Genomic DNA, 11,869 nt, shown 5'->3' with positions numbered 1-11,869 from the left:
CCCTTCTGTTCCCTTCTCTTCCCTTCCCTTCTCTTTCTTTCCCTTCTCATTCTTTTCCTCTTCTAAGATTTGTGCTTTCCATTTGTCCACTATATTTATTTAGTTATCTCCTGCTGTAGCAGTTCATTATCTACTCAGTCCCTTTCCAATTAGCTTCCACTCCTTGCTGCCACGTTTTCCTTAGGGAGACACATGCCCTGTATAGGAAAGCTCCAGAGCTCAGAATCAAGCAACCTGAGCTATTGACCTTTGGTCTTTAATGTTTTGGGGGAAATAATATTTACAAACACACTGAATGTGTGAACCAGGAAGTAATCTTGCCTAAATACTTCTTACTTTTAAAGTGATTCTTGTACTTAGGTGAAAGTTGTAATGGATGTAACGAGTATTCTTGTTTAAAATTGCTCATAAGAAAACCTAAATTCTGACCTCTACAGCCATCATGTTAATTGTATCTTACAGCAGAACTCACTTCACTCTTGGCTGGACTGTGAACTAGAGCAAATCTATAGAGTGAATCAGAAAGGTTTCATGTAGGAGGTCAGATAAAGAGCTGAGGGTGACAGTGGTGTGGAAGGAAACTCCTGTCATTCCTTAAAATTGTATTTCTACTTGTATCTGTGGTAAAACAAAGACAGGAGAAGGAGGATGAATGAGGAAATACTTGGTTTGCAGGATAGGACAATCAAGGCTAGTTGAGTCAGTACTGAACTTATTTAAGATTTATTCATCATCTACTTTACATTAATCCATCAGGAAATGTAAATCTGAAGGGAAATATGGACTTCAAGAAAAAGCAAGTACATAAACTATAGCAGACTATAAGATATGATTCTATGATGTACAATTCACTTTATAAAAGCTTGCTTTTCCTAACAGAAAGGATGCTACTCAAAAAGTGGTACTTACACTGGGAACTTGGTGCCAAAGAAAGGTTTCAGAAGGATTTGATGAACAGCCTTCTAGCCTCTGTCACCAACACCAGCTCCAAGCACATACGAAAATGGAATTGCTGAGTAAGCTGCTTCCTCTGCCAGTCAGGTAAATGGGAAAGGAGAGATATCATGGAATCTTTTAACCTCAGAACTGTTAGTGCTTGCAGGCCCAAACTCAGGCCAAACCACACAACACCATATCACATCTTGTTTAACTTAGTTATCTACACTCTTAAAAACTCCTTGTTGGATTACAGTCAAAGAGAATTATTTTTTCAATAGATACATACATAGTGTGTATGTCCTTAGAGAACAGATGTCATGCACAAATACATACAAGTGCCAAGATTGGTGTGTACATGGGGAAAGCATATTAACACCATCAATCTTGAACTGGGACATTGAAAGAGAGAGAACATAGGACAGCAGAGAAGGCAGTCTTTTCTTTCCAATGAGCCATAGGAGACTAGTCAGATTGGGTGGCCTGGCAATATATCAATTTCTTTAGAGCTTCTTTGACCTCTCGGTTCCTTAGGCAATAGATGAAAGGATTGAGGGCTGGTGTTACAATGGCATAGAAGATAGAAATAACTTTGTTCATGTTGAAGGCATGGATAGCTCGGGGTCTGGCATACATAAAAATAGTAGCTGAGTAGAAGATGGTAACCACCACGAGGTGGGAAGCACAGGTGGAAAAGGCTTTCTGCTTTCCTGTTGGCATGCGTAACACAGTGGCCAGAATGCATCCATATGATAAAACAGTGATTGACAGTGGGAAGAGAAAGATGACCAGAGCCAAGACAAAGTCCACTAACTCGGCAATGGACATGTCTGTGCAGGAGAGATTAAGAACTGGAGAGATGTCACAGAAGAAGTGGTTGATGACATTGGGGCCACAGAAACTGAGTCGAGAGATGAAGTAGATCTTTGCCAAAGAGATGCCGAAGCCGATGACCCAGGAACCAAGAGCCAGGCGGAAACAAAGTCCATGGCTCATAATAGTGGGGTAATGTAATGGGCGGCAGATAGCCACATAACGGTCATAGGCCATCGCAGCTAGGAGAACGCATTCCGTACACATAAGTGCAATGAAGAAGTAAAGCTGTATCATACAGTGGGTGAAGGAGATGCTGTTACTCATGGACCAGAAGCTGAACAGAAGCTTGGGCACAGTCACAGAGATGTACCAGGTCTCCAAGAAAGACAGGTTGGCGAGGAAGAAGTACATAGGCTTGTGTAGTGGCCGGTTCTGCTGCACCAGTAGGATGATGATCACGTTTTCAGCTACAGTCAGAATATAGGCCACAAGAAACATCAAGAACACAGCTGCTCTCATACTCAAGCTTCCAGGAAACCCCACCAGAATGAACTTGGTGACCCGCGTCTGGTTCTCCACATCCATATCAAGCACACAGGACCTAGCTTTTCTGAGAGAAAAGAATCACTTGTTCAGAGTTCATAATCTGGCAAACATTTTTAATCCCTACCTTCGTTGAGTACCTATAGCAGTAATAGTTGCTTATTAATAGGTTAGACTTCAGGGCTTCTCCACCCGTGGGTCAAGATTCCTTTGGGGATCAAATATTAGATATCCCACATATCAGGTATTTACATTGTGATTTATAAAAGTAGCAAATTTGTAGTTGTGAATAGCAATGAAATAACGTTGTAGTTGGAACTGTTTAGAAGATGGACTGTATTAGAGGGTGGCAGCATTAGGAAGGTTGAGAATCAGTGGGTTAGATAGATCCGTGTGCCATAATAACGTGCTCTAACTCAATTTTTCGCAAAGCATCTTTACTTATATACTATTATTTCTGTATTAATGATGTGGTATCAGAGAGATATCAAGTATATTTCTACATTCACACCGACAGGAATGTAAGGATTGTATTCAAGTCTAAGCCAAAAGTCATGTGCTATCTAATGTCCTAGATACCTCCTAAGTAAACTAGCAAAACCCACTTTGTGTTACTTTTGAGCTTCAAAAAATACACTGGTCTTCATCTGCTGCCATCTGCTTACAGTTGTGGAAGTTCTTCCTTGTAACTGGGTGACTGTTACATGTCATTTGTTTCTCTTTTTTTTTACCATCAGTGGAGATGGAAAGGGCTTGTCACCATCTGAGGGTAGCATGATCAGGAGGCATGAGGATGGTCAAACTCATCCCTATCAGATCTCAGGACTTCATTTCAGTGCCAAGTTTTCCATGTAGTTGCTCTGCCCTTGAAACCATGCACTCTCTGAAAGCCATTTTCCTCTCTGGATATATAAATATTAATGTGTTCAGTGGATGTCACTGTGAATTAAAATAAAATTAAAATCAAGCAAAAGGTGTTTTACGTAAGTGGCAGATGACAATGAGTGTGAGAGTGGCTCCTGCTGCATATTAAGGCAGTAAAGATAAATCTAGGTTGGTGTGGGGTGGTGTGACTGCTGTAATCCAAGTAAGTGTAAAGAAGCGGAAAGGTGGGGGGAGGGTCAGAGGGCTTTCAGCTTCAGAGGACAAAGATAGGGTCTCTGGGAGCTGTAACTGTTTAAGCTAAAATGGAAATGCATTATATTTTTTAAAATAAAGGTTAAAATCCTGAAACTAACAACATATGATATGGAATGGGATGCCCTTTGACCTCTGAGGAGGTGACATTTAAGCAGAAGATTTTAATTAGACCATCTCTTTGAAGATCTTAGGTAAAAGAGACCCAAGCTAAAGCAAGACCCCAATTGCTACACTGTGGTGGATAGAAAAGGAGTTAGAAAGTGGTAGGAAAGAAAGTTTAACTGAGTAGATGAGACCCAATGCTAAAATAAAAATAGAAAACTAAATACAATGAAAGATAAGCAGAAGATTAAAGAAAAACATATGATTATGTCATGGAAAAATAATTGTCATTTCAAAGTAAACTATCTTAGTGGGACAATGGGCTTTAAGAGAAGATTCTAGTGACCCTGAAGACTGGTTTGATAGACCTAAGTTTAAGGTCCATTTTAGATGTAGAATCCTTAACAGAAATTAACAGATTTGGATGTAGAAGATTAGGGGGGGAGATCAAGGAGAAATAATAGACAAATATCACATAGGTGTGTTGCCATTTATTAACAGAGGGAAATTTGGAAGTTTTCATAGGCATTTTACAAATAATCAAAGAGATAGAAATGGATGAGCATTTGCTATATTTAATGACCATCAATGTCCCACTGTATCCTACATGAAGAAATCAGAATGCATTCACTGGGTATCAGGAAGTTTGCTTACTACTGTTCATAAAATGCAGCAGTTAATCCATCAAATAATGTTAATGAGACACAGTCCAATTTCCCAGAAGAGGCACTGTAGTTCAGACATATAAAGTACCAGTTTCTAATTAAAGAAGGATGCAGTCAGAATTATACCAAAGTTCAGGTTTGTCTGAGCCACTAGACTCACTGACCCACAAAGAAAGTCATATTTCAGTCTCATCACTACTTTTAAACATTAAACATTTAACATTTATAATTCCTCTAGGAAATGAAATTTCTAGTCCCATTGAAATTTTATTATAAGCACAGGCCATTGGAGATGGAATGAACATACAACACAAGAATATATTTTACTTCAAACATACAAAACAGACAGAAACATACAAAGATGTTTGTCACATGTGCCAGAGATAAGATAAGCACATAATACATCCCAAGATCTATCAGGGAGAAAGGGGGATACTGCAGGCAAATGACTTAGAAGGAAAAAACAGGCATAGAGGTCAAAACAGCACAGCATAACCACTCAAAGGCTGTGTGTTTGACAAACTGGGAGAGAATGAATTGAAAAGGCAGGTGGGAAAAGGAAACTCATTAGGGTCCAGATTATGGGGAATTCCACACACAGCAGTAGGGAGCTTAAGAGCCATCCTTAAGCATAAAAAACATAATGAGTGAATGTTTGTCAAGAGGATTATAATAGCCTTACATTTCACCCTACTTGTTGATATGAGAAGATATATTGGGTAGAATAAAGTTATCAAATGAGAACTTGATGGTCAAGGCCTACACTTAGACATGTAGGCACATAAGGCAGAACAAAATTGCTAGCTAGTGATTGATTGCTAAAGAAACTGAGATGAACATATTCATCTCTATCTAGTGCCATAAGCAATACCAAGATCTACCTACTTACATAAGAAAGGCTACGAAGTATGTAGCATAAGGATGTTGGGGTCACGTAGAAATCTAAGGGTGGTTGTCATAATTGGGGTATTTAGTTAGGACCCAACATCAGGAAATATCTCTCAAAAGCAGTAGGAGAAGCCTATTCCCTTTGTTTATTGTAAAAATTCTTTGCACATAGGTTTCAGAAAATGAGAATATCATTTTGTTCAATTGCTGGAATTACAGTGGATGGAAAGGAAAAACAGGAAAGATTTACAGTTTAAATACCAGTGTACCTAAGATTTGCCTAGGTATTATGGATGTTGCAAGAGGGCCCACTTACCTTGGTTTAGCAGCCTCTGATAAGGTAGAATGTGAAAAACAATTCCTCACTGATTCTAAAATAGAAAGAAGTACAAAGAAAAGATTCAAGTATTGAGCAAATATGAGTAACCCACTTCCTAAACTTACAAGAAACCAAGGAGCACAGATTACCCCACTGCTTTGCAGCAGATGGCGAGGGCTATATAAGTGGATGTTCCTGGACATTGAGACCACATTTGTGTCCAGTGTGACACCTGGCTGGATCTTCCAGCACTCTGGGGCCAGAGCTCCCATAGCCTTCTAGTGAGTACTTTTGTGGACTAGAACACATCAAGCTGTGGATGTCTTTGTTCATCTGAGGATTTTATACAGCATCAAAATCTTGGCATCTCTCCCAGTACTCAAGAGAAAAGAACATTGACAATGGTTGTCCAAATCTCTTGTGGTATCCAAGGAAATTTGTGCCCATTGTGGCCATCTCATTTGTTGTATGTGATATTGGCTCCATGGGGGGAAAATCATTTATGGTCACATACTTTAGGAAGAACCATGCTTTATTCATTCACTGTTGAAAGAGTAAAAGGAAAGAGAGCATTGCATTTAAATATCTCCTTTCAGATACTGAGCATTATCTTAGCTTTTGGGAAGCAAAATGACCATATCTGTTCTCCTAGGGAGAAGATGACTGCTGAGAGCTAGACTGGTTTTCTGACAATTTAGTCATGGGTTTAAATGGAAGTCTTTGTCATCTGGTACATCATAAGGTAATGTCATAAAGTATGCTAAATGAATTTATCATGACGAGTGACTTTCACTGTCATCAGCAGGGTATCAATTGACTAATATTTTACATCCTGAGACAAAATTACAGTTCAGCACATATCACGTCTCTGTATGTGCAGAACTCCTAAGCAGCTCTCCCAACAAAGAAAAACTTGCAGAGTCACTCCAATTTTATAAGACAATAAGTGGAAACATTAAAAGTCAGAAACAGTCCATTCTGGGGTGACACATTTATGGTAATAAAGAGAGCAGCTTTCCATGCAGATTCTTTCATAGGACCGAAATACAGAAAACAGATTATAAAATAGTAAAAAATAAGGTTCATCTTTCAAATCTCTGTCCTCAATTCACTTCTAAATTCCAGAAATAATCTGATGTGACTTAAAGTGTATCATTTAATCACTTTTTTTTTTTTTTTTTTTTTTTAGTGACTGTCAATGGAAAATGACAGAATTTCTACAAAGCCGTGACTGCTTTAGCAGCATGAGCAGAATTCTAGGCAGGGCATGCTTCTCCTCCAGAAACAGGAAACATCCTTCCTATTGTGACAGGAGCCTATGAATTTCCATAACTACAATCTTAGTCAATTTTTTAATATAAATAATCTTAAATTGATCTGAAACATTTGTCAAATGCAACTGGGTATATATGGTAGCACACTGACATGATGTCATCAAGAGTTGAAATAATAAAGCTTTCCTTGGAACTTTTTGTATACCTCCCAGTGGCTCCAGGCTGGTGGTCCCTGACCTATGAGATATGATCTGCAATAAGGAAGTCAATGGAACTCACTACACAGACTCCTTAGGTTTTGAGGTCCATGGCTGTTTTCTTTTTTCAGAACCCTCTCTTGCTGTTGTACTGGGGTTAAGTACTTAACTGTAACTAGGGTCTTTTTCTTCCTTCAACAATGAGTATCACACAGTTCACTTGTCAAACAACTGGTGGACTTGTGGTTCCATTTGGGACATATTTTTCAAGACTTAGACCATTTGCAAATCTGCTTTAGACTTCTCTTGCTATTCAACCAAGCCTGAAGGTTACCTGGAAATGAACTCTTTGGACCCCTTCAGGCCTAATTTGAGCAACCACTCAAACCTACACATATGTATGACTTTCCCAGGTACACATCAAGGTTTATATTTTATTTTAAATACTCCATGAATTTGCATATATTCCTTGCAAAGGGGCCATGCTAATCTTCTCTGTGGTATTCTGATTTTAGGGTATGTACTTCCAAAGCAAGCATCACACTATGATTTTACAATTTCCAAATCCCCAGTGTATCTTCTTCCTCAACCACCTCTTTCTTACTATTTTTTAATCTGTCTGTTGCTTAACTCCACTCTTATTCATAGACATAGGCTTCTACAATTTTTTTCTTTTAAATGCTTGCAATTAGCCTGGCTAGGTGGTATACATCAGCTACTCATCACACTGAGGGTAGAGAACAAGTTAAAAGTCAGCCTAGGCAATCTAGTGAGACACCCTCTCAAATCATGAAAACTAAACAGAGGGCTGGGAATATAGCTCAATGATGTGCCTAGTGCATGCAGAGGTCTAGGTTCAATCTCTAATAGACACTACCCTCCAACAAACACTAATGCACTGCATTCAGAAAACGTCATCTGCAAAGCTATCCTAGTCTTTCCCCTGAATGCTGTAAGATTTCTTTCCATTAGACAAGAGTTAATTCAGACAGGTTTTGACATCTATCAGGTAATTTCTGTACTGAGTTAGAATTTCCCATGTCCTTGGTGTAGATGATGTTAGTATGCACATATATACATGTACAACATATATTGTTTTTGAAACTTTCAAACTTCCCAATCCTGCTTTTTAGTTCTAGACACTTCACTGTGTGCTTTCCGTATTGAATATTTTAAAATAATTGCATTTATTTCTGATTTACATGACTTTCCTTCGCTTTTCATGGTCTTAACATGTCGACTATGACTCTTAGTTAAGAATAAGTGGTGAGTATGAACATATAGAACTTGTCTTCAATCTTAGCGAAAAGTCATTTTTGCCTCCTATCCATTAAAGATGTTGCAAACTGTTACATGTAATAAATCAAATTAATTCCTGCCCATCCCTGCTTTCATGTCACCGTTCCTGCTCCCTGAAGGATCACTTCCACTGGACTCTACTTAATTTTTAAAATTCTAATATATCACTCTTTCTTTCTCTTTCTCCCTCTAGCCCATCCCATGTCTCCTTCATCCAACCCTGCTCACACCTCCAATTCCCTTTAAAGCTTAAAGCTTAGTTGTCTGTCATTCGAGGTTTGTTGGTGAATTTAGTGAATGTATGTATGTAGGCAATAAGTAGGCAATCCTGTCTTTTATCTTTGAAGATCTAAAAGTTGAAGAAATGAAATGATTATAGACTAAAAGACAGCTCACACTTCAGTCTTTAAACGTAGGAACTTAGTGTGACGGAGTACCAAGGGAGCATTAAAAGTAGAGCTTTCAAGGAAAAGCTGATGCACAATAGCCTATCCAATAGCAGAAAAGGCAGGGCTGAAGACTGGTTTCACAGATTCATTGACTTTGTTATTCACTCTCATGTAAGTGAGCTGAAGACTGGTTTCACAGATTCATTGACTTTGTTATTTGCTCTCATGTAAGTGACCAACTGTTATTTGCCATCAGTCATAAGCCACTCACAGTCTTTTAAGATTGTTTTAAAAGACTGGCACTTTAGGAGGATGCTACTCATGGTATTGTTTGATTAATCCTTTCTATTGTTTGATTAAACCTTTCTAGAGTGATTATGTTGCTACCAACCTAAAAGATCCTTATACCATGAAAACTAGTATCAAGAGGACACAAAAGTTCACCCTATAATTAGAGTTAACAATCATCCATGAGTTTTTGTTGTGCCCTTTTCAATGGTCAGCTTTGCATCCCTGTGACAAAATATTGTGTTAATTTAAAGGAAGGAAGACTTCATTTTAGTTTGTGGTATCAGTACCTGGAGACTTTGGGCTTGTGGGAGTCCATCATAGTGGGAACAGAATAGGTCTATTCTTGACATGCTAACAATGAAGCAAAAGGACAGGAAAGAGTCAGTATCCCAGTACCCCTACTCTAATTTTGATTCTGTTATGATAAAAAAGATCAAAAGCAAATAGGGAAGAAATGATTTTTGTATGTTACAATGTCCTTTTATTATTTGCTCAAAGGATATGCTACTCCAGTAGATATTTTCTTAGAAGAAGGTTTATTGCCTCTCAATAGGATCAGGTTAAGACCCACGCCTTCAACAGATGAACCTTTAGAAAACATTCGAGTTACAGATGATTGATAATGTCAAGCAGCATCACACAAAAACATAAAATTATGTTAGAGATAATTAGGAATTCATTTACAGTGCACTAAAAGGTTTAACAGTAAGGTCAGAAGACAATAGAAAATGTCTCTCTCCTATATATTTGGTATATATATCAAATACACTTTTGAAATGTCCTGTAGCCATTCATTCATTTATATGAGAATTTCCACAAAGGAAGTCATATACATACAATATTGGTTACAAATCCAACAACTTTATTTGTTTTGTAGAAATTAGTATGTAGTTAGCCTATTGAAGGAAAACCTTGAAGTTAAAAGTATCAGCAAATGATAATACCTATAGAATGAGATAGATATAAAAGACAGACCCTATCAATCTACACCTAAATGGCTGATTCATTTTGTCAGATACTATGGCTTGTTTTCTGAAGTTTTACTTGGAATATTTGACATTAGTCTGATGATGTTGCTTTTGTTATATGAGAAATATAAACCTTGCCTCGAATTATGTTAATTAAGGAGTAAATATTAGGAATTCTTGATATGGTAAAACAAGATTGGAAAGGGCTATTATGAGGTGACACTTCCTATCTACAGTTATCTGCAAAAGGTTGTATAATACTATTTCTTTCCTTGGAGTATATTGCAGAAAGATGATGTAGTATGAAATAACTTGTTTAGTTTAAGTCTTGGCTATCCAGTTTCTGTGAAAGAAAGATATGTGTGTAAATTTTTCCAAGGAGATACATGGAGATGTCTTTACCAATGATAGGCTAAGCAAATAATCCTACACAAGTCTACTTTGGTAAACAGATAAGATTATTGGAATTGTTTATAAATATGTTGGTGTCTCCTGGGTATCTATATCACTGAAAAGTTTACCCACTGTGGGTAATGACTCATAAAAGCTGAATAGTCTCTGTACAACTTGCAGGCAGTTGCACTAAAAATAATCTCCTTTCCCCCTGTAATTTTTACCGCTCCTCTAACCTCAGGACAGAGTCTTTCGAGTTTTGTAAGTTCCTTGTGACTTTGTATAAGATTCTTGAAAGTTTTGTGAGTTGCTTCTCTTTTCCACATCAGGGTATGGTTCAATCTGGAAGAAATTGCTTTCGCTTGAAAGTATATCTGAGGGACAGAACCTTGGCTCCTGGCAAATTTCCATGAACTAAGAGTTGAGTTTTTGAGATTTGTGGTAGTATGTTCTACTAATCCTAGGTTATGATAATGAGGATGGTAATAATTCTGGGATATTGTCCAAATTCTGCCAAAAGTTTGAACTCCTTGTTTAGTGTCAGAGGTCCTTTGTCACTATTATTTAGACAATAATTCCCAAGAACAAGCAACTTTTCTAATGGTATGTTACTGGCTGTGGCAGCTATGCTCTGTGACATAGAAAAGCTTCCACCCAAATGAGAAACCATACAAATGACTAGTAACACATTTGTCATACTTCTACAACCCCAGAGGCTGAAGGAAATTACTTTCCTCCAGGGAATTATTTCTCAGGCATGTCTGACAGCTGAGTTATCCTTCACGAGCCTCTTTAGGAGACAGGTTATGATGACATGGTTCATCCCATTGGGTTATCATATTAGTATTGCACTGGGTCAGTCTGTGTGTTAAAGAACAAATCATACACAATCAGAAAAGATTGATCAGCTATCTGGCCCCATTCTAATATTTTATTAATAAATTATAGATGCAGCATTGTTTAATCAATTTGTCTTAATACTGTTCAATGAGTATTTTTTTTCACTTACTGCTTTTACTCTTTAAAATCAGAACTGGTTAAAGAAGCACCAGTTAACAGAGGTCGGGAGGTAGTTCTACAAATTCAGCTGAAGCATCAGACAGATGATTTAGTTTTCCTTCTTCAGTCTATTAAAACAAACAAATGAAAACCATTCTGGTTGAGAGTGTTGCCTAGTGACACAGAGCTTACTTAGAATGCAGGAATCCCCAAGTTTCATCTTCAGTTCAGGAAAAAAAATATCGAGGAGTGCGTATGCTCAGCAATACCTGAGGCACCTGAATGATACATCAAAGATTTAGAACATGAACATAGATCTCATCTTGTTGGACTAAGATAGCCCTAGGCATAGGCTTTTTTTTCCTTTCTTAGGAACACTATGACACAAATAGCTTTGTAATGGGTGTTTTTAATTTTTAGGTAACTAGTGAACCACATCATTTCCATATGGTCAAGAGAAAACTTATTTCCTGTTTTCTAAAAGATGGGAATGTAATTTGTCTGATAACATAAAATAGACAGAAAAAAATTTTTAATTAGTGTGATTCATGTACTTGCTATATACCATAGGAATTTCCATTGTTTTGATCAAATTTGGAAAGATGAAAGATATATTTGATCTGAAGAGAATTCAGAGCATGGCTTTGAGC

The 11,869-nt window shown here is 37.6% G+C and overlaps 1 protein-coding gene and 1 non-coding gene across 2 annotated transcripts; both read right to left on the bottom strand.

Moving 5' to 3' along the window:
- Nucleotides 1-1,338: 1,338 nt before the first annotated feature.
- LOC114628546 (olfactory receptor 6B1) lies at nucleotides 1,339-5,730 on the bottom strand. The gene is made up of 3 exons (XM_028776430.1): nucleotides 5,559-5,730; nucleotides 5,407-5,461; nucleotides 1,339-2,362 (listed from the first exon to the last, which is right to left on the bottom strand). Exon 3 carries the CDS (start codon nucleotides 2,335-2,337, stop codon nucleotides 1,402-1,404), a length of 936 nt encoding a protein of 311 aa, XP_028632263.1. The 5' UTR covers nucleotides 2,338-2,362; nucleotides 5,407-5,461; nucleotides 5,559-5,730; the 3' UTR covers nucleotides 1,339-1,401.
- Nucleotides 5,731-7,312: 1,582 nt separating this feature from the next.
- On the bottom strand, nucleotides 7,313-7,415 carry LOC114628571. The gene has a single exon (XR_003712493.1). It is a non-coding gene; the product is annotated as a U6 spliceosomal RNA (small nuclear RNA).
- Between the last annotated feature and the right edge of the window lie 4,454 nt (nucleotides 7,416-11,869).

Source organism: Grammomys surdaster, unplaced genomic scaffold, assembly GCF_004785775.1.
Source record: "Grammomys surdaster isolate TR1022 unplaced genomic scaffold, NIH_TR_1.0 269, whole genome shotgun sequence".
NCBI lineage: Eukaryota > Metazoa > Chordata > Mammalia > Rodentia > Muridae > Grammomys > Grammomys surdaster.
This window is presented reverse-complemented; position numbering and strand designations above follow the sequence as displayed.